Source organism: Nothobranchius furzeri, chromosome 11 (genome assembly GCF_043380555.1).
Source record: "Nothobranchius furzeri strain GRZ-AD chromosome 11, NfurGRZ-RIMD1, whole genome shotgun sequence".
Lineage (NCBI taxonomy): Eukaryota > Metazoa > Chordata > Actinopteri > Cyprinodontiformes > Nothobranchiidae > Nothobranchius > Nothobranchius furzeri.
The window spans coordinates 60,419,157-60,442,151 of NC_091751.1; the positions used below are offsets into that span (position 1 = coordinate 60,419,157).

Genomic DNA, 22,995 nt, shown 5'->3' on the forward strand with positions numbered 1-22,995 from the left:
CTGAGTAACTTTGACACATGGGACTTATGCTAAACCAGACTCCCCTGCTTCTCTAACTGATGGACGATCCTGGTCTGAGTCAAGCGAATGTTTTACACTAACCCTTAGCTAACTTGTAAATGTTGATTTGAGTTCAATGATGTCAAATTTTTACCAAATGAGCGCTGGCAGTAAACAAAGCCACATAGTTCTCTGTCCAAAATATAGACACAAATTACCGTAAAAGTCCAAAATATTTCGTATTTTATATAATGATGGGGCAATGGTGTTTCAGGGGGTTTTGGAGTTTGTCTTGTAATCGGTAGGTTGCCGGTTATATTCCACGTCCCATCTATGTCAGTTGTTATGTCCTTAGGCAAGACATTTCACTCTTCTTTCCTGCTGCTGGAGGTCCGAAGGGACAGATGGTGCCTGTATATGGCAGCCTTGCTTCTGTCTGTGTCACCCTGGGCAGCTGTGGCTACATTGCAGTTTATCACCACCAAATGTGTGAATTACTGACCATATCGTGAAGCGTTTTGAAGTCCTCAGACTCAGAAAGGTGCAATAAAAGATCACCACCAGAAAACTAGCATCAGCATTGCATTCTCTTGATGGAATTAACTCAAGGACCATCAAAGTCTGAAGAGTACGCTGAGGTTGCATGCTTTCTGCTCCACAGGTAACAACATTTACCGTAATATTTTTCATATATGGTGTAAAACTACACTGAAATGTATGTACTGCCCCCTATCGCCAGGAAACTACACACTGCCACCATATGCAGGGCTGCATGGTGGTGCGGTTGTTGGCAGTGGTACCTCGTACCAAGAATGATGCAGGTTCAAAACCTGGCTGTGGCCTTTCTGTGCATGTTCTTCCCATGCATTACGTGGGTTTTCTCTAGATAAGTTGTCACCCACATATCGACTACTATCTTTTCTTTGTTCGTTCTGTTTTCTGTTAGAATTTTTTTTTTGTGGCTCTTCGTTACACACAGAGTAAGAGGAGCTTGGCCAACATGTTTCAGCATCTACTGCCATCTTCGTCAGAGCTATCGCTGATGTTGGTGGCGCCACTTCCGTGCATCTGTAGGCAGCAGAGGACGATGTCGCCCTCTCCTGCCCACGCCCCGTCCGTTGATCACTGTGTCCCATGAGCGGTCCAGACTACTATACAATCAGGGTGGTTCCCATCTCAACATCCAGTGTTTTCCTTTTTTCTTTTTCGTCTGTTTTTCGCCCAAAACTAAAAGAGAATGTTAATGCTGAAAATATTTAAAAATATTATATTAACAGTGAGGACAGGGTCTAAGAGTAAAGTCACTGAAGCTTGATGCTTGATTGGGAAGTGAGGGAGAAAGTGTCCGATCAATTATTTATTGAAGTGTGAAGTAGTGGAATCAATGACATGTGACTTTGTGGCAGATAAATCAATTGAATTATCCAAAATCACATTAATAAATACGCTGCCGTACTTAGTCGGAATAGAGCTGTCAGACTCCTGTTCTTGTTTTTCAGTACACACCAGTGCTTTTAGTTCTGTAACCTGCATTTGACTGTAGCGATGTGACCTCTGATGATCCTGTTAGAAAGTCTGGTTCCACAAACAGCATCTTGAAACAGCAGTAATAAAAACAACTACCATCTCATTAGTGCAGAAGGTTTAAACAGAACAAGAAACTTCATTAGTCACGCCACATAACTAGAAATAATGCTCGTCTGTTTAAAAGTTAGTCATATGCGAGTTCTTTTTGTTTGAAATTCTGCTCACAGTAACAAGAATCTTTGAGAGTTAAAGGAAAGGAAGTTTTACTGCTGATTTAACAAACTAGGAGTAAAAAGTTCTCGAAGTTCAGGAAACCTTGTTAATTATTTGCTGTGAACAATTTTTTTACAGTGTCAAAATGTTGAAATGCAGCCAACTTTATGCATCTTTATTTCCAGTTTTAGGAATCGACTCACTTATTGTCTAATGAGCTTTGAAAGAAAAGCGTCTGGACTTCTTTGAGTTGCTTGAAGACGTTTCACCTCTCATCCGAGAGGCTTCTTCAGTTCTAAGGTCAAATGGTGGAGAGTCCCATATTTAAACCCAGTGGGAGTTTCCCCCGTAGAGGGAACAAAAGACCCCCTGATGATCTTCTACATAAACACATGAGCCAAGGTGTGAGGGTGACTGTGGGTCCTATTCAGCCAGAGTTTCGGGTGAGCTCAGTGTGAAGCCTGGCCCCACCCTATCATGTGAATTCCTGAGGTCAGATGGCCCAGGATATGCGTGGGCGTTGAGGCATCTGGGAAGGGATCTCAAAACTGGATTATAGATGGCAGACAGTTGGTGTCGTAAACCACCGCCTCTGTTCAAAGATGGTTGCTCACAGTGGACATAAATGGCTTCCTTTACTCCTCTTTCAAACCATCTGTCCTCTCTGTCCAAAATGTGAACGTTGGCATCCCCAAAAGAGTGACCTTTGTCCTTTAGATGCAAATGAACTGCTGAGTCCTGTCCCGTGGAGGTGGCTCTTCTATGTTGTGCCATGCGCTTGTGAAGTGGCTGTTTGGTTTCTCTGATGTAGAGGTCAGGGCATTCCTCGCTGCACTGCACAGCATACACCACATTGTTCAGTTTGTGTTTAGGAGTTTTGACTTTCGGGTGAACCAGTTTCTGTCTGAGTGTGTTGCTGGGCCTGAAGTACACTGGTATGTTGTGTTTGGAGAAAACCCTCCTGAGTTTCTCTGATACACCGGCTACATAGGGGATGACAAGGTTGTTGCGTCTGTCTTTCTTATCCTCCCTCGCTGGTGTCTGGTCTTCTTTTCTGTGCATCTTTGCTGACTTTATAAACGCCCAATTAGGATAGCCACATGTTTTAAATTATTCCTTTATATGTGTGTGTTCCTTCTTTTTCCCTTCCGGTTTAGAGGGAACATGTTCTGCCCGGTGATCTAAGGTCTTGATTACTCCAAGTTTGTGTTCCAGATTGTGATGTGAGTCGAAGAGGAGGTACTGGTCCGTGTGTGTGGGCTTCCGGTACACTTCAATGTTGAGGTTGCCATTTTCTTCAAAGTGCACAGCGCAGTCCAGGAAAGGCAAGCAGTTGTCCTTTATGTTTTCCCTGGTGAACTTGATGTTTTTGTCAACGGCGTTGATGTGCGTAGTGAAGGATTCCACTTCTTGTGTTTTGATTTTGACCCAAGTGTCATCCACATATCTGTACCAGTGGCTGGGTGCTCTCCCTTTAAAAGAGCCAAGAGCCTTTCTTTCCACTTCCTCCATGTAAAGGTTGGCTACAATAGGTGACACGGGGGAGCCCATGGCGCAGCCATGTTTTTGTCTGTAGAAACCTTCGTTGTATTTGAAATATGTAGTGGTGAGGCAGAGGTCTAACAGTGTGCAAATCTGATTGGGTGTGAAGTTGGTCCTGTCCTCCAAGGTGCTGTCTTCTTGTAGTCATTTTCTGACAGTCTCCACTGCCTCCGTAGTGGGTATGCAAGTGAAGAGGGAGATTACGTCAAAGGACACCATGGTTTCATCTGGATCCAGGGTAAGTTTCTGGACCTTGTCAGTGAAGTCGGTGGAGTTCTTGATGTGGTGTGGGGTGTTCCCCACCAGAGGTGCAAGGATAGTAGCTCACTTATTGTAAACACTCACAATCAGAAAACCTCACCTGCCTCTGAAACAAATGTCTCCGGTAGACATGCATCGTTTTGTCCTAAGGTTTGCTCCTTTACTTTTCTAGCTTGACTCAAAACAATGCATTAAGGATTTGAAGGTCTTGGTGAGACCTTTGGCAGCAACAGTTTAACAAATAACGTTGTGTGGAAATTCTCCATACAGCTCACATTTTCAATTTTTAGTGGAACATTTTTCTTTTTAGCACTGGGAAAATATTTTAATTCTCAAAAATCCATGTCAGGCCTTCTTTAGTTTGAAGTATTAGTCAACATGTCTTGGTATTTTATCATGACAAAGTCCTAAATATCTTCAGTACACCTGTTTTAGGATAGTTTCCCAAAAAGAAATGCATAGCTGAGAAGCTCTGTTGAAACACAAGATAAAACGTATTGTGAAGAAAATCTTTTTTTTTTTTTTCAGGCTAAATATGTTTATGTTTATGCATTAGCAGATGCTTTTGTCCGAAGCGACTTACAGGTTATAATTGGCATGTTGCCCTCGAGGCTAACAACAACAACAGCTTGACATCAATCATGGAGAGGAGGGTTAGACTAGTTAAGAAGATGCTCTCTGAAGAGCAGGGTCTTCAGGAGTTTCTTGAAAATTGAAAAGGAAGCTCCTGTTCTGGTAGTGCTTGGAAGGTCATTCCACTTTTGTGGAACGATGCACAAGAAGAGTCTGGATTGTCCTGAGCATGGTGTAGGCACTGCCAGCCGACGATCCTGTGATGACCGGAGCGGCAGGGCTGAGACGTAAGCCTTTGCAAGAGGATTCAGGTAGATGGGAGCCGTACCATCTCGGACTTTGCTAGTGTTAGCAATTTGAATTCGATGTGTGCTGCTAGCGGTAGCCAGTGGAGCTCAATGAACAGAATAATTTATAGGTAATTTATATGTTAAACCACCTGCTCTAAGACAAAATCCTACTTTTTATGTACTTTTTGCTGCTTAAACACGATTTCCAATAAATTCGGGGTTGCCTTAAAAATGTCAACCTCCATGTTGCTTGTCCCTCCTACTGGTTGAAAGTGGAACGACAACTGTTGTAAATGACATTGCGGCAGCCTGCTGCAGCTACTGCTAACAATGAGTTAACACGCACCAACTGATATTAAAAAGACCACACTGTGAGAAGATCCACATAGTCTAAATGTTTTTTTTTACTTACAAGTTAAGTAGCAACATAGCCAGGTCAATATCAGTCAGTGATTTTATAGCCTCCTTCAGCAACGTAGCCATGCTAAGGTTTACTCTGGTTTTAGCTCCTTTCTTTGTCTTCAAAGAAATTACTTCCTTCCACTTCCAGGCACTGTCATGACACCAACAAAAAAAGCTAACTTTATCTTCTTTTGTGCTTTTCATTGGTGGTTCAAAAGCAGAAAACGCTAGCCTTTATATCAGCTACTGGCAAATTAAACAGACATTGTCGTAAAGCAGGTAGAGACTTCCCACTTCTTCACCTACCCATGCCACAGATCTGATGTGTGGTTTCTGGTCAGCAGAGGTCTACAGAGAGCTGTTCAATGGTCAAGTTTCTGCCTCAAAAATCGCTAAACCTAGTTTGAAAACAAAAACTTAAAGTGTTAAAAACGTTTTAGTGTTGCTTTAAAATATAAAATTACTTTGCTACAATTATAACTGGACAATCAAAAGCTTTCCTGTTATTTCTGCAAGTTCACCTTACTGGAAACAAAAATACAATTGGCCCATTTCATTGTGCAGATAAGTCAAAGAACCAACATATTTGGATTTGCACTATTAATTAAAATAGTTAATCTGAACAAAGAGTGCATTTAGTCCTACTGTGAGAAAATTCTTTGAGCCCCCTTACAGGACCAGACAACTTGGAACTGCAGTCTAATAATGTTATGGGGATCTGACGGAGTCAGACTTTTGTGCCTCCCCAAAAAAAAACATTTTTTTAAATTAATTTTGAAACTAACGTTGAATCTGAACATGATCAAAGTGGTTTTGAAAAATCACTTCCCACAATCTAACTGGAAAAGGAAAAAGAAGAGTAAAAGTAGGTCATTTGCTTGTTTACTGTGGAAGATGGGAATGTAACCTTCATGGTACCTCCACTGTTGTAACAATATTCCATCTAATCTTCTGCAAAAAATAAAAATAAAAAAAATCCGGCAGTTTTAAACTTATTCTGAACCACATTGTAGAAATTGAGACTTCCACCAAACAAAGAAATAGTTAAGCATTCACATTTGACCAGTCAGTTCAAATGTGTTTATTTTTATTTTAGGTGCACGCAGAGGACAAATTTGAACTATAAATCCTTGAAGCATGCTTGATGGGTCATAACAACTCTATTAGCTGACCTTTACCTCAGATAGATGAGAGGCATTCACACATCCACGGGAGATCATTTTCAGGTCAACGTGAACTTCGGTTGCTTTAGGCAGACCATCTATTTTCTACATTTCTGGCAGATGTATTCTCTAAATTAAATAAAACACCATCAGCCTGTCACAGGCAAAGACAAGCAGCACATGAGCTGCCATACAGATCTTTTACAATGACCTTTTCACTGCCTCTCTACTATACACAGCTCAGATATCATACATTAAAGTGACATTTTAAATGCAAAGTCATCAAAGACATGATCCATACGTAAATTATTCAGCCTTGACTAAAAAAACAGTCTTCTGTTTAGTCCTGTGAAGCTTAATATGTAAAGTAGATCTGTAATAATTTAGTGTTATATTAAAATTTGCACTTGCGACCTGTTCTACTTTGACACAAAGGTTTTCATACAGCAGTTTGTTAAGGAAAATACTAATCCTGTTTAAAAAGTAGAGGCCGTAGTAATGTGTTTTAAATACAATTTAGAATTAGAGGTTTCAGAACCTCCTTTGTTCATTCCCTTTTTCACTTGTGAATTGCTTTCCAGACATAGGTCAACACATCCTCACACGTGAAGCATCGAAAAATGACAATGGGTGACCAAGCGTTTGTTTCTGGGAGGTCCAGCACGTCAGGAGGTGACAGGCTGTGCCAGAGCGTCTCTTTCCAATGCCAGCAGTAAAGCAGAGATTTTAGCTGAGTGGGACTTTTACCCTCTTGCAATTTAACTTTCCCCTCACCCCATCCTTACCTTAACCCACTTGTGCATGCAAAACTTTGTTTCTTGTTGTATCGTTCCTCTCAAACATGGTTAACGAGAAGTTTAGAACAAGAAACTGGATTAAGATCAGGATGGGGGTGAGGGGAAGGTTAAATTGCTAGAGGTTAGAGGTTAAATGTCGGTGAAATGTGAGTATAACCGCGGGCGTCGTTGGGAGCCTCAACGCATCAGAAACAAACGCTCGGTCACCTTATGTCAGTTTTAGCTGCTTTGGGTGTGAGAATGTGTTGGCTAGGTTGTACCCAGGCCAGCAGATATAATCCCTCTAACAGCCAATTGACCATTTCCATGATTCTTCTTCTGAAAGTGCTTGAAAACCTTCTTCAGTTGGAGGCAACCAGGGGGACATCTTACCCACCTCAGCTGGCTCCTGTTTCGGCAGCTCTCATTAGACTCTCTCTGGATGTTGGAGCCCTTCACCTTGTGTTTAGGGCTTTGCCAGACCACTCTACAGAAGAAATGTATTTTGGTCACCTGCATTTACAATCTTTGTGAGCTGGAATGCAGATTGGTCAGTAAATCAAAACCTTTGCTCCCTCCTCACTACACATGAGTTTGTACCAGATCAGTGAAGAAGCTGCTATGAATCAGATCCACTTTACCTCTCCTCCAACTCCTTTTTGGCCATCCACTTTTTTTCCTTTGGATTTGGAGGTGCTGATTTTCATCTCTGCCAAAAAAAAAAAACAAAAAAAACCCTTACCAACAAATGCTAAAAGTCACAGTTTGATAGAAAACTAAAATAACCACATCATCAGCAAAGAGGGAGATCTTACCCCAGAAAAGCAGCATTTTAGATGCATGTTATTGAAAATGGATACAAATTTTCTGGCAGATATTTTACTAAGTCCCACTCCTTGCATACTTGCTTGTGCTTAGCTTATACTACATATCTACCTGTACTTTTAAATGACACCCATATTGTTTTATATCATCACATACCTGCACAACCCATACAAAGCACTTACCAAACTGGTTATTCAATTCTATGACGAGATAAGGTAAAGACCTTCTGTGACTTCTCGATTGCATCCTTCAAGGAGTAATACATCTACCTCTGTGTTTTACTCCTCACTTGTTCTGATTTGCCTGTCAGACAAATTTGAAAACTGTGTGGCTTTTCCAACTCCTCTCATAGGGATTTGTTGGTGTTTGGCATTGGCTGAGTGCTGATTCTCCTAAGCCTCAAAATCACTATAAGAATTCATCTCCATTAAGAAACAAGATTAAAAGCCACAGAGGTTGGGGGTTTTTTCAGGGCAGCCTTTAATACTGATGGTTTCTCCTAAAGAACGCTAGACAGCAGCCTTACTTACTGTCTGCTTATTAAATGATCCAAATGCTGGTTTACTTTGCTTTTAAATAGCCTTTTGTTATGGTCATTATCTCGGACCTGAACATCATTTGTGTCATGTTGGGCTGTAATTGTTTGACCCACGACATGAAGAATCACCACTCGAGGGAAAAGTTAAGTTAAAATGATTTATTTTGATTTGTTGAGGTGCGGTTGAAGGTCTGAGATCGGGAGGGTCCAATAGAGTTCTGCAGCAGAAACAAGGATGAGTAGATTGCAGATAAACGAAAATGCGCAGAGAGGGGAGGCTTATGGTTTCCTGAAGGTTGTGGAGCTGGAGAGGAGGGTGAGTCAGGTCTGGCTGAGTGAGGCATCCTTTGAGATGACAGCGATGGCTGGGAGCTGAGCACAGGAGTCCAAAGGTGTCCGGGCTGGCAGGTGGGCGCTGGAGCGGGCGGTCAGGGTGAGCGGTGTGGCTGGCAGGCAGGGCTGATCCGGGGAGTCTCTTCCATGAGAGGTAGAGTAGTTTAGAGGACGAGAGGTACCTGAGGGAGCCGGAGGACAAGCAGGTAAGTGCCAGGGTTGCAGGAAAATCCAGAGGCAAACAAGACTGAAACAGGAAGAGCACAGGTTAGATACTACCCAATACTGAGTAATCATCTGGCACTGGTGAGTTGTCACGCCGCTCCTTAAATCTCCTGACGCTGACGAGGACATTAGCAGCAGCTGCTCTCCGGGACAGAGGTTAACTCAGCTCAGACCGTAACAATTTGGACAAGGAATATTTGTTTTCACTTAAATGTAGCTAAAAACTGTTTTATTGTAAACGAGATCATGGTGTTTTTATTTAAGTAATTCTTTTTTTTTTCTTCCAAAAGAGGGTTAGGAAGCACAAAGTAAATAAAGTAACTCAACTTGATTAAAAAGTTCAAAATTTTATTTTAATTATGGCCTTATTCATGTTATTAAACGTCTTTACTTTTCTACTTGCTAAACTGCTTTCCTGAATCTGTTGCATCTCTAGAAGACAGACTGTTAGTTGTACAAAAGCTTCACTCAGTGAAAGTCTAACGACAGATTTTGATGCTGAGGCGCCTCCGCTGGGAATTATAAAGGTTTTTGTTAACGGAGACTTCAGTTGTCTGACAGCCATTCTTTTAAATGAGTGCTTGAATGAGATTTTTTGGAATAATACCACTCCATCTGTTGCAGGGGACAATATATCTTTTAAAAGCATTCCAAATTTTTGAATCGAGGCGAGATGTGACAGCTCATTCACAGCATTTTCTCATTCTAAAGTCATCAGTCAGAAAAAAAATACTAAATATAAATTACATTTCCCTAATTTGTGCCATCTTAAAATATTATGTGCATTATTTTACTGTCTTTAATGGTCAGAGAACATAAAAAGGTGAGTTTTTAAACACAAAATAATACTTTTGAATGACTCCTAGCTGCAGTTTTACATAGAGAACTATCACTGACTGACCAAGAGAAACACTGCAGATTTGTGAAGATTTTAAGTAAAAACAATCCTTATTTGGACATATTTGGCCTACCCTCCCCCTGCCACATTTCTTGGTGGGTGGTGCCTACATCTGCCTACATATTTGCAGCTCTCGTGTTTGGAGCTGCGTGTTGTGGCATCTGATGGCTTGCTCCTGATGGCTGTCTGGTGGGGTCTGGGCGCCCTTAGGTCTCAGGCCACCAAGATCTGAGCTCGACCTGCCCAGGTGTGAGTGGCAGCAATCAGTGTCTATAGGGGCTTGCCATTATCATCTCCTGGGCCTCTGACGTGGCTACTGGTTGGGCTTGGATCTCCTCCATCTTCCAAGGGTCTTGGGGGGCAGGTCTGTGACTTCTCACACTCAGACCAGGGGTCCTCAATTATAATGGTCCGAGGGCCACTCTAAAAAAAGAACCAGAGGCAAGAGGTCAAGACCGGTGGTGGTGGTGGGGTGGGGGGTGGTGTGTGTGTGTGTGTGTGTGTGGGGGGGGGGGGTGCTGTTGTATGTTAGGCGGGGAGGGGTGTGGATGCTGCTGCTTACAATACAAAGAAGGGCAACGCCTTTCCCTTCCCCTCTGGCTCGGCTGTGTGACGGGGGGCAGGGGGAGGGGATTCTGGGGCCACAAAGAGGGGGCCTGTAGGCCGCACATAGCCCACAGGCCGCCTATTGAGGTCGGCTGCTATAGACACTAGACACACCTGCAGAGAAACCTTACACGCGCAAGCGCATTTACACCCACACGGTGCTCTCACAAGTGGACTCGGGTGTTTTTGACGCATTACGTTGGGCTGTGGTTGGCACTAAATGTACCATGGAATGGTTATTACCATGTGCTTTTCAGCAAAAATTGTTACTGTTAAGTATCCTTATGCTATTTGCCAAAGAGATTTTTTTGGTTCTGTTCAACTTTTGTGTCCTTTTTTCTCTCTCTCGGTTTCTGCAGGTCTAGAAGCTGATTCTTGTACATCCTTTATTGTTTACTTTTGTGAACCTCCACACCTTATCCTTTACTTTACCTCTCTTTCATTTTCATTTCTGTGTCTGTTGGGATTGAAAACTACCAAAAGCATTTCTAACAAAGTTTGTATATCAGGCAGGACATTACAGCTTAGTCTATAATGCTCCACCTGTGAGAGTAAAACTGTAAGGCTGTTTTTGGCACTTGGACATCAATTCTGATTGTTTTTCAGCCGGACAGAACATGAGAGGGAAATGTAAAAACAATCCATGGGCAAAGACTCTTTAAGATGAAAACCCCTCATGATTATTACACCACAGATACCTGGACAATAGCACTGATTCACCACCATTGCAGCATGTCGGAAACCTTTCATTTCTGCCAATAATCAGAGCAATCTGTGGTTTTGTAAGCAGCAGAGTGGCGACTCATCCATACATATTTATTTTTACCTGCCCCTTGTCCACAAATCCACTGAAGTTTCTGTGATTTAAAGAGTCTGTGCCATAGATGTATTAGAAGATTCAGTGTCTCATGTGCTCCTCGCGTTACCAGTAATAAATCATTTCCCCCCATGTTCTCTCTTATGGTGACAAAACCAATAACAGTTTATCCAGGGAGCAAGACCAAAGACCACTCATTCAGCTTATGGCCTCATTCTGTACAGAGAACTTCCACACATTTATCACAGCAAATATGTCATATATACTGTGACTTGCTGAAAAAAGTACTTTGTCTGAAAAGAAGCAAAACACCATTGTTTGCATCCTAACTGTAAGTATCATTGACATGTAAATTGGAATAACCAGCATCATTGATGTTATCCCTGTGGATACCTTTGTCCCTGGTAGGGTGGTGAAGCTCAACTTTCATAGCCTGTATTCAGACTTTGAGTCCAGATCAAGTGAGGTTTCTATCCTTCTGGAGCTTGTTTTAGGGTTACCAGCATTACTGTTTGACAGGTGTGTTACCTTCCCTACCGGCCACTGTCCCCAGAGCAGGTCACATCCAGCAAGTGACGATCTCACTGGATGAGGGAAAAAGCAAAACAAAAATAAAAAAATAAACATGTATTTGTTACACTCAGACTGAAGATGAAAGTACAATTAGAAAGTAGCAGAATTATTTATTAGTTTTTTGTTAACATTAGTCTTACACTTATATTTATTCTCATCAAAGCTGCTATTATTTCAATTTTTGCAAAATATGCACATTAAATCCAATCCATCTTTGAAAGTTTTAACCACGCCTCCCTCTTAGAAAAACAAACAAATGACAGTCAGTAATCAGGAAGTATTTATTTTTCCTTACTAAGTTATGCTTCAACAAGCTAATTTCCCATTAGAGATTATTGTAGCCCCATCCATTTCTAATCTGAAGTACTTTTAAAACAATGCACTCCAAAACCCTTAAACTGCTGTCCACTAAAGCAATTATGTCTCAACTTTTGAGGAAAGCACAAATAGAGTTTAAACCCGCAGATTCTAACCTTTATGTCTTTCAGTACATTTTCTAATTTATTGTAGTATTGTTTTGAATGATGCAACACTTGGATTCAAGATCCACCTGTTCTGGATCAGTCTGAACTAAATGACATTGCAGCTTGAAACAAATGGAAAAGGAGAGACATGAATTCACAGAGTGGTGGGCTTCATTAGTCAAATGAGCCACCTGAACTTTGGGATGACTTCTGAACAAAACGAGCAAGTGCAGATTCCTCCTTGCTTAAAAGAATCCAAGTCACTTGTGAGAGCAATAGCACCTTGTTAGAATGAACCTCATCAAAGTTGCCTTTGAAGTAATAGCTGACAGAAACCATTATGTGAAGTCGACCTGACAGGTCTATGAAAAACACAACTCTGGAAGAGGAAAGTTAGGAAGCAGTCAGGTCTCTCTGCTCTTTTATAAATTTACCCCCCGTGCAGCCAGCATTTACAACAAACAAAAAAGCTGTCAGGGATTTTATTAAAGGGACAAGGTGGAGTTTTTATCGGTAATCTCTGGAAAAATCCATTGAAATATGGATGAAAATGAATTAGATGATGCCCAGTTGTTGAAACATATTGGTGGCTTCATAGCATTTAACCATAAAAATCAGGTCTAAAATACATGGGTATCTGAGTCTCTGGGCGACACCATATTAGACACCATGTTTCCTTCTACGGGAGCCCGTGAGGACAAAATGTATTTACTGATTATTAACAAACGTTTACAAAACTTTCAACATTTCTAAATGTTATTTTACACATTTACCTCTTCGCTTGTTGCCAGTGCTGAAAGGGAGTCTGATGTGCTTGCCATTTTGCTGGAGGTTGTGCTCCCAGGGATGTTTGACCCTAATGGGCATTCCTTGGTAAGGTTTCAAACACAAAAATACTGCTTACTTGTGATGATTTGTATATGAACTTCCCCTATCACCAGGAAAAATACACATTGTTCTTTTAAAACATCTAAATGGTCGAAATTGCTCCAAAAAAGGAAACGTTTTTCTAATCTTGTTACAGAATTTTGTTTTTGCTGATTTCTTTTTTTTTCAGTCGGTAACAACTTTGAATATTCTTTTTTTTTTTTTTTTTTGCTAGCTTATTTTCAGAGAATATGTAAGCTTTTACAGTTATTAGATCAATTATGACTAGTGATGTCCAATATTAGCGGTCTGGTATTGGCATTAAAATGTAACATCGGAAAATATCGATATCGGATATCGATATTACCCATTACATACCGTTACGCATTAGTCAGGATTATCTGAAGGAGAATGTCTTTTGGCTGCTGTTGGAGACAAATTAAACATGACTTATTTTTTTATTACTAGCTTAAATTGAAGTAGTTGCCATTTTGCACTGATAATCATCAATAAATCAATCAACATTGTCTGTTAGTTTATTTTAAAGATGAGGAAAGAAAAAAACACAATGATTCACGGATTACAAGTGGAATAACCAAAAGGTGTAGGTTGAAGCCTTGCTTTTTATGTCTACCCTATTTACAAAATCATTCTTATACTTAGAATGATAGGAAAAAAAATGAATAAAAAATAAAATTGTAACAATAATAATAATAATAATAATAATAATAATAATAATAATAATAATAATAATAATAATAACAATAATAATGAACAACAAAAATAAATCTGCTATTTTTTAAAATAAAATACATAAAAAATACTAAACATACATAAAAATCGCAAAAAATAACACCAATAGTCTTAACTTGTCAATGAATAATATTCATTCATATAAACAGACGGTTTCTATGAATATCAATACTTTCAAGTGTATATAAAACATTTTATTCACATCTCTGAAATACACTGGATCACTCCCAGTCATAGTTTTTAGACATCATCTTTTTGAAAGATTTAACTGTGTTGCATGCCCTGATTTCAATGTCTAAGTTATTCCATAGTTTTACTCCTTCTACTGAACAACTTTAACTCCTAACATTTGTTTTGACTTTCTGTTTTACAGATTGTCCTTCCCCTATTAGTTCATACTGTCTTTTTGACCTGCAACAGCCTCTGAACACAATCTGGAATTATTTTATTATATGTTTTAAAAACTACTTGTGCTGTTTGTAATTTGACCAAGTCTGTGCATTTGAGTATATTTAGTTTTACAAAAAGGGGTGTGTTGGTGCGTAATATTCAGAGTTTGTTATTATTCTTGTTGCTCTTTTCTGTAATAAAAATATGGGTTTTAAGTGAGTTTTAATGTTTAAAGCATTGCTGACGATATGGAGGTATGTGATGTTAGCAACCTCAATCTTTTATTATTATTATTTTTTTTATTAGGGAGACCCAGAATATATTGGTATTGGTTTGGAGTGGTATCGGAAATTAAGAGTTGGACAATATCATATATCAGTAAAAAAGCCAATATCGAGCAGCCCTACTTCTGTCATAGCAAAAGGACAGCATGCACATTTCCTCTGTTTTTTATAATCAGCGTTGTACCTTGTTGAAAAACATGAAAACATTATTCTCCTATAATAATTACTTTTAAAGATTAAACAAGTAAAAATGAGTAACTGTGTTTTCCAGCAGAGGACGTCTCCACTAGAAGCAGCGAATATAATAATAATGCACTGTCTAATATGTGAATGTTTATTAATGGTTATTTTTTCACCTCTTTTGTTGATTTTAAAATCACTAAAAATTTTATTACTACTGTTACTTTGTGCTCATGCTAACAGGATAATCATTCTCTAGAAAACTTTCAACTTTTTCTTGACTTTACCAACTAGACAGCTCACAGTTCATTCAGGCTCCACTGAAGGGAACGTAAATCAGATTTGTTTTTTATACCTGTTCCATCTGGGATTATGTTCATTTGTCAGCTTCTCCCTGGTGGGAACTTCCCGCAAAATGTCCAAAAAGAACTTCTCATCTTAACTTGAGTCACTGCTAATCAGTCGTTTCTCCCCCAGTGCCCTCCAGGTCTGAGTCCAATGAAAGATGGGACGGGGTGCTACGACCACCACATTGGCATCGACTGCTCTGATGGCTTCAATGGTGGATGTGAGCAGCTGTGCCTCCAACAGCTGGCCCCTCTAGAGGATGACCCGACACTCTACAACATCCAGATGTTTTGTGGGTAAGAAACAGCATAATCAGCCATTTATATCTATAATTAATGTAATTATTCAGTTCATAATATCGTCATATTGCAAACCTGTCACCATTAGCTTGACAAGCTGCCACACTTTTATCACATCAGCACTTAGAGAATATAAAAGGGTTTAACAAATTATCACGTTATCTAAAAACTTCTAAAACAGATTTTTTTTCCATCTTTTTTTTTTCAAATGAGCGACTTCAGTTTAGACAAAATTAACCCAAGACGTTGAATTAAGAGAGAAAAAAAACATATTGTAGTCAATCAGAACTTCTTTTTTTTTTTCAAAATGGGTTTTCTAGCACAGGACCTCTGTGATATTGAAAGTTGATCCTTGAGAATTATAGAATCCTTTTTTACTATTACATACATCTTGAATTTAAATGGTTTGCAGCCATTTTTTAAAGTCTTTGGTGAATAGCGCCACAGTTGTGATTGGGGTTGGGGATCGTTTGAAATGGAACATTTCCGGTTCTGGATCCAATTCCTCGTTTCAATTCATGAGTCGGAATCCAAAAACATGTTTTAAATGAGCCAGCTAACCACAGGTCTCACTTGATGAAATATTCTGTACTTCAACATGAACTTAATTCTATGAACAATAACACCTTAATATGGACAAAAATATGTTTTCAGGAACGAAAAAAAGAAAGGATTTTAAGCACAATCAGTGTGTTTGTTTCTAACCACAACCAAAGTATGGGAACTTAAAAAGATTCTGGGATGAGAGGCAAAACGTCTTCAACATAACCAAAAAAAGTCCAGCAGTTTTCAGCTAGAACTCTCAGAATGATGTCTGGGATGACTGAGGATCTACAACTGCGTGCTGCAGCAACGATTCAGTCAAAAGAGAGTCTGGAACCTAAAACCTCACCTCACACCGCCTGGAGTTGTTCTTTAAAACTTCTACTATATCTGCTGTATTGACGAGCCTCCTCCGCGCAGTATTTTTGCTGCAGCTTTACATCACTTCATTACTCTCATGGAGTAAAAGTTCGTCAGGCATGTTTGTTAACATTTTTGCCACTGTGTGTGTGTGTGTGTGTGTGTGTGTGTGTGTGTGTGTGTGTGTGTGTGTGTGTGTGTGTGTGTGTGTGTGTGTGTGTGTGTGTTGGTAAATGTGTATTAGCAGGACAATTCGTAGGAATACACACAACACTAGAGGGAGTGAGTGAGTGAGTGAGTGAGTGAGTGAGTGAGTGTGTGTGTGTGTGTGTGTGAGTGTGTGAGTGTGTGAGTGAGTGTGTGAGAGAGAGTGCTGGGGGGAGGGGGGTATAATCAGGTATGATCGGCTCTGGAAGGCGTTGATCAGAATTTGCAGGTCATGTTTTTTTTCACAGAGATCAGCCGCAAATTTGAATTATCAGTCAAAATTAGGAATCAAAATTGAAAAAGATTTGAACGATTCCAGGAAAAACCAACAGTTAGTCCCTGTTCCAATCGATTCTCGATGCCCAACCCTAGTTGTGATGGACTTTATACCAATCAGAAGAACCAAATAAGGTAAAGCCACCCTGAAACAGTTTGAGTATAATTGGCTCTAAACTAAAATCTGGTTAGTTTGATGAAGTTAGTGTTGCTTGCAGCTCAGAAAGCTCTCTGGGATAGAAACCATTAAAACTCAGACAGTCTGCAGAGACTTCCCTTTAAAGACAAAGTTCACTGAGAAAACATGTTATGCTTGTTATTTTTTAAACATGATGAGTCACTCTGAGTTTAAGGTGCAGGCTAAAAGTCTTCTACCTCTATTAGAAGCTGCGATTCTACCTCTGCATTAGCCGCAGGGAAGCACTCAGGTTAGAAAAGCCTAACAGATCTTCCTCAAACCAAAAATTAGCATTCATGGACTCAGCCATCTTGGTTCATATGTTGATATCATGTAGAAGCAAACCATTAGCATTAGCAACTTCACAACACAGCAGAACTACCTCAGGCTTGCGTTATTTGTGGAGATAAATCATCAACATTTCAAAGCAAACTGAGTCAGTGATAGTGACTTCGCTGTTAGCCAATCAGAGTTAAGATTTTAAAATATCCAGAGTTAAGACTCAAAAACCTGCTATCTTCTGCTCCCAAATCCTCTGGCTCACTTCTAATACCTGAAACAGGAGCACCAGATTTTTTTTCCTCACAGAAACTGACTCAATGTGTTCATTTATACTAGAGACTGAAAATGTGTTGAAAATATGAGTGAGCTTCCATGTAAATGACACCAAATCATCTCAGAGGCTTCTTTAAACCAAAGTGATTGCTACGCAGAAAGGACCTTTAGAAAATAACACTGAAGAGAAAGTTTTGGTTTGAGCGAGAAATCATTAGTCCTGATCTGTTGGTGACATGTTTTTGGAACAGACGAGTGGGTATGAAGGTCAAACTCACGTTGCACTTCTTTATATTTGACATTTGCAGATCAGTCACCTTGCAGTGACAGCAGTCTGAAGCCATCTGCCTTTTTTTTTCCTTTTATATTGACTTTGGAGGAAAACATATTAAAGTATCTAATGTTACACCGTGATTAGTTGTTCCACTTTTGCAGAGGTGTAATCAGTCACAGATTGATTCTCAAGGGTGATACTTTTCACAGATTGATATTTTTTGCACTTAGCAGCACCTTCTTGGCTGTTATTACACTGTATGGTTGGAAAATGTGAACAGCTACCAAGGTCAAACTTTAGGTTTTGCAGCATATTGTATAAAAAAGAAAAGTTTTTTTTTATCCTCACACCAACAGTTCTCATTAGCAGAACTTTTATAGTTATTTACCTCCAGCAAATTATTGTCATATTCAATCAGTTACCATAGTGTGTGTGCAGTGTTTATGCAATACAGTCTGCTGGTTCATTTACAACTTAAGAATACTATTACCGTATTTTCCGGACTATAAGTCGCAGTTTTTTTCATAGTCTGGCTGGTCCTGCGACTTATGAACCAAAGTGACTTATATACCAAATTATGCATACCGCGCTGCTGCAGGCCGGCTCCGACCCAGGAATGAGCTCCCCTTCCTGCTGGGAGGGTTTCAAACACCTCCATCACCTGCTGCAGCCTGTGGTGGGGTGCTGCGGGCCGGCTCCGGCCCAGGAATGACCTCTTCCCGCCCGCTGGGAGGGTTTGAAACACCTCCATCCTCTGCTGGAGACCGTTGCGCGCTGCTGCGCCTGAGTTGTTTATTCTGTTATTGTTACCGGTACTTGTCTTGCAATGTGAAATGCTTGGTCTCAGATTTTGTAAGAAAAATAATAAAATTTCCCCCCAAAATGCAACTTATATATGTTTTTTTCTTCTTCATTATACATTTTATAGCCGGAGCGACTTATACTCAGGAGTGAATTATACTCCGGAAAATACGGTAATTATTCTCTTGTACCATAATGCAGATCAGTGTAATCCTCCACTTTCCATCAGAGATTATCTTTAAAATATTCAGTTTTCAGGGGAGAATTTCTTCTATATCTTAAATCCAGAAAGATTATCCCGTCTTTAACATTTTACTCTTTTTCTTCAGACGCATTTCCCATGACTTGTATTTTACACATTCAAGTCAAAACAGTTTTTGTTTGTTGTTTTGTTTTCATTTTGCAGTTTTATCAGTTTGAACTGTTTTATAAAAAGCTATATTTTGTTGAAGTAATAACTCCACAGGGCACTTAAAGGTGTGCAGATTGAAGGTACATTAATTCCTTTAAAAGCTAATTAAAAAATAATCAAATATTTATTTTGAGGGGCGCAGCACTGGGTTTATGTTTACATCTGCCAATAAAGGGCATCATAGTGGCTTGTCAAACAGTCCATTCGGCACAGCGAGGCTGACAAATGGTGGACTTGGCAGCTGCTTCCGAGCCCGGAAGATGTCGTTACCCTTCTCAAAAGAGGAACGACCATAAAAGATCTAAAACCAAAGTGAGTTTAGGTGAAGCCTTCAACAGATGGACCCAAATAAAAAAATGTCACATATCGCCAGCAGAATCCCAACGGCTGGAAACCTTGTTCTACTGTAGCAACTACAACCTCTACACAAGACAAGAAAGAAAGAAAGAAAGAAAGAAAGAAAGAAAGAAAGAAAGAAAGAAAGAAAGAAAGAAAGAAAGAAAGAAAGAAAGAAAGAAAGAAAGAAAGAAAGAAAGAAAGAAAGAAAGAAAGAAAGAAAGAAAGAAAGAAAGAAAGAAAGAAAGAAAGAAAGAAAGAAAGCAAGCTTTTCCATAGCGCCTCTCAAGACAAAAATCACGAGGTGCTTCACAAAACTAAAAAAAAATTAAAGTTTAAAAAATATTTTTTTTAAATAATTCAAAATATGTTTGAAATGAGAAAAATATCTAAAGTGTGATAAAAAATATAAGGAAAGAGAGAGAGAAAACGAATAGGAAAGAGAAATTAGTGGATCCTGGGAAAGGCGGAATGAGTAGAAAGAGCAGAACAAGGAAAGGGTGACGTGGGTGTGTTTGGAGGACTTGGTCAGAAGCCGAGCACAGGCATTCTGAACCACCTGTAGACGGTTCAGGGAGGTTCTGCTCAGACACGAGAAAAGAGAGTTACAGTAGTCTAAGAGTGAGCAGAGGCGGAGCTGGCCTAAAAGGCGCCCTGTGCGAGATCCCCCGTGACCCCCCCCCCCCCCCCCACACACACACACACACACACACACACACACACACAAACACAAAAGAAAAAGAATTACACCTACAACTTTGCTTCAAATTGCATGGAGTGTATTATATATAACAACGTTTGCTAACTGAATACAACATCCAGCTCCTGGCCACCTTCTCACTACTTGTCAAAGTTCTACTGAAATAGTGATGATAACAACACCTGCCATCGCCTTCATTCCTGGGAAATATGAAAGTAGTTGGCACCTTGGTAGGTCCTCTTCGAACTAGCTCTGTGTGTATGCTGTCGGTAATTGGTGATGGCCACTTGGCTGGGTCATCATCACCTTCAATGGGACTCATTGGTTGATCGTTTTCAGGCTTCTCTATTGACAGAAAACAGAAGCATAACTCAACACATTGCTATGTGGACCATTTCACATATTCTATTAAAATACAATATGTGACATTCAAATTTCTCTAATGTTTGCAGGACACACACACACACACACTTGTGCAAAACTTACATGACGTATCTTGTTGGGGAGACGTGGCAGCTGGCTGTCCCTCATCAATTTCACATATACTGGTAGGTCTCTCTATTGACAGAAAATGGAAGCATAACTCACCACATTGCTATATGGAACAATTCCCATATTCTGTGAAAATACTATTTAAATGTCTATTGCTAAATGTTTGCTGGACACACACACATGTGCAAAACCCACCTAAAGTATCTTCCTGCTGAGATGTGGTGCCAGCAGACTGTCCCTCCTCAAGTTCAAATACTGGCCTACTGGTATGAGTAGTGGAGGTAGATGGCTGTTCCTCAGTGGCAGCTGATGTCATCCCAAAATATCTGTGTAGGGCTCCTGATGTTGCATAAAACAAACAATACAATCTTCATGTCACGCCTGTTGCTTAAGCATTTTAATTAACATCTTACAATGAGCATTTACAGTTTTCAGCAGTGGTGGAAAGAATTCTGAAAATCTGTACTCAAGTACAAGTACTGTTACATTGCTAAAATATTACTCATTTACAAGTAAAAGTACTGGTGTTAGAGAAATACTCAAGTAAAAGTACAAATTATTCATAAAAACCTCAGAGTATTATTTATTTTTAACGGCTGATGTCACCATCACTTCTCCAGACTGGGGCTGCCTGGAAATTGTGTTTTCCTTTACCAAAAGTTAAAACACCAACAATCTATTAATCATTAATAATTGATAAAATACAAAACAAGTGTTTTCCCTAATTTTTTTGTCATTTTAAGTTTTTATTTCCTTATTCAGCAAATGTCTCCGGCACACAAAGAACTAAATGACCAGAGGAGCCACAACTATTGATTAAATATCCATGAATCCATTTTAACTGGTTAAATTCTTCAACTATCCCACACTGCTTCAAGGTCACTGTGAGTTAACATAGCCGCAGTGTGCTGTGCAGCACACTTAACGCAACACGATGACATCATCGACTTGTACAGTGCTGAAAGGCGAGACAGTTTCAACTTTCAGCTAAAAAAGACCGCTCTAGCTATTATAGTTTTTATTTTATGGCAGTTTACAGTTTAAACGGGTTCTTACTAGCAGGGCACCTCCAGCGGCCCGCTGCCGCTCCGTTTTTCGTGGGGTAAATAATACGTAGCTCATTTCCCGAGTCCAAAAAGAAAGGCGAATGGCGCCGGCGCGAGACCTGCCGCCTGCCGTCAGTGTATTTCAGCAAAATTCTCAAAGACTCATTTTAATTTGATAGCGTTTGGTTATCAGCCTTTCGGTTTTCCCACTCTTAGCTTTTCATAAAAGCTCATTTGACAAAGAAAAAGCTAGCGGTTGGAAGTAGTTCTAAATACATGCAATGTAAGAAGCTAGCAAAAGACATTTGAAAGGATCATCGTAGCACCATGCAAAACGTACAGATTAGAGAGGTTAGTTAATCAATAAGTTGGGGGACAGGTGGGAAAAATACCAACTAAATAATAAAGAGATGCATACCTGCATCTTTTCCTCGTTTCTCCTCCTCTTCTTTTCTTTTTTTCCGAAATTGGGCACCAGATGGCTTCGACCGTTTCTTCTCCATTATGTTTGTGAGTGGTGATATGTGAAACGGTACCTGTATCTCTCCATCATCACTCTCCGAGATCCCTCCGCCCCCCACCTGATGAAGGGCGCTATAGAGCGCACTACAGAGGCACGGCGGACACAAGGGGGCGCAATAAAATCCCAATATAAACGCAAACAATGACTTTGTTGTGCTTTTATTACAGAAATATTATTATTATCATCACTCATCACTATTATTATTATGAAGAACATGTGATTTCTATGTTTTGTTGATGTATCGGTTGATGAAAAAAAAAAAAGGAAATTAAATGCCGCCCCCTCCAGACTGCCGCCCTGTTCGGCCGCACATGTTGCACATATCAAGCTCCGCCACTAAGCGTGAGGAGATGAAGGTGTGGAGAACTGTCTCAAGTTCAGAGCGTGACAGAATGGGACTCAGCTTAGCAATGTTCCTGAGATGGAAGAAGGAAGAGCGAACAAGAGAACTGACATGAGAATCCGGGGTGAGAGCTGGGTCAAAGGTCACACCAAGATTCCTGACAGAAGGTTTGGTGTGAGAAGCAAGCTGACCAAGAGAGTCTGTGACTTTGGGAACCAGCTTGTCTGGGGCACATATGAGGATCTGGACCAAGAATATTCCTAACCCTTTAAGTCAATCTGGTTCTAGTAAATTGTGAAGTCTGAGTTTTAAAATCCTGCATAAAACAATCCCACAAATATGTTGGGGTAATAGTTCTGTAGGGAATCAAACACAGTTTTCAATGACTTTTTAAACATCTAAAACTGAATGGCAAATAAGTGTTGATGCATAATTGGCCTTTACTGTCTTAGTGACTTAAAGTGCTTTGTTTTTATTTTGCACCTACGAAGACAAAACACTCCAAGTGTTTGGCTGCAACAGTGCTGACATTAGTTTGGTAAATCTGTTTCAGCTATTTATGTTTGTCTGTTAGAAAGCTGTGTGTGTGTGTGTGTGTGTGTGTGTGTGTGTGTGTGTGTGTGTGTGTGTGTGTGTGTGTGTGTGTGCGTGTGTATCCGTGCGTGCGTGCGTGTGTGTGTGTGTAGCCTAATTAGAGCCAACTGCTCTCATTAGGATTTAAAGTCAAGAAAACGTTGACTTTGCAGATCAGAGGTGGTAACACTTGATGCTTTTTTATAGCTGTCTGATCCTTCGTGAGGGT

At 40.0% G+C, this 22,995-nt stretch overlaps 1 protein-coding gene across 7 annotated transcripts in view; it reads left to right on the plus strand.

The window, feature by feature from the left end:
* astn1 (astrotactin 1) overlaps positions 1–22,995 on the plus strand; it is a 556,409-nt gene that overhangs the window by 257,118 nt on the left and 276,296 nt on the right. For all 7 annotated transcript variants that reach the window (XM_054746696.2, XM_054746699.2, XM_054746711.2 and 4 more), the window contains one exon: positions 14,978–15,144. In XM_054746696.2, coding sequence (XP_054602671.1) covers positions 14,978–15,144 — 167 coding nt within the window. The remainder of the gene's footprint in view (positions 1–14,977; positions 15,145–22,995) is intronic.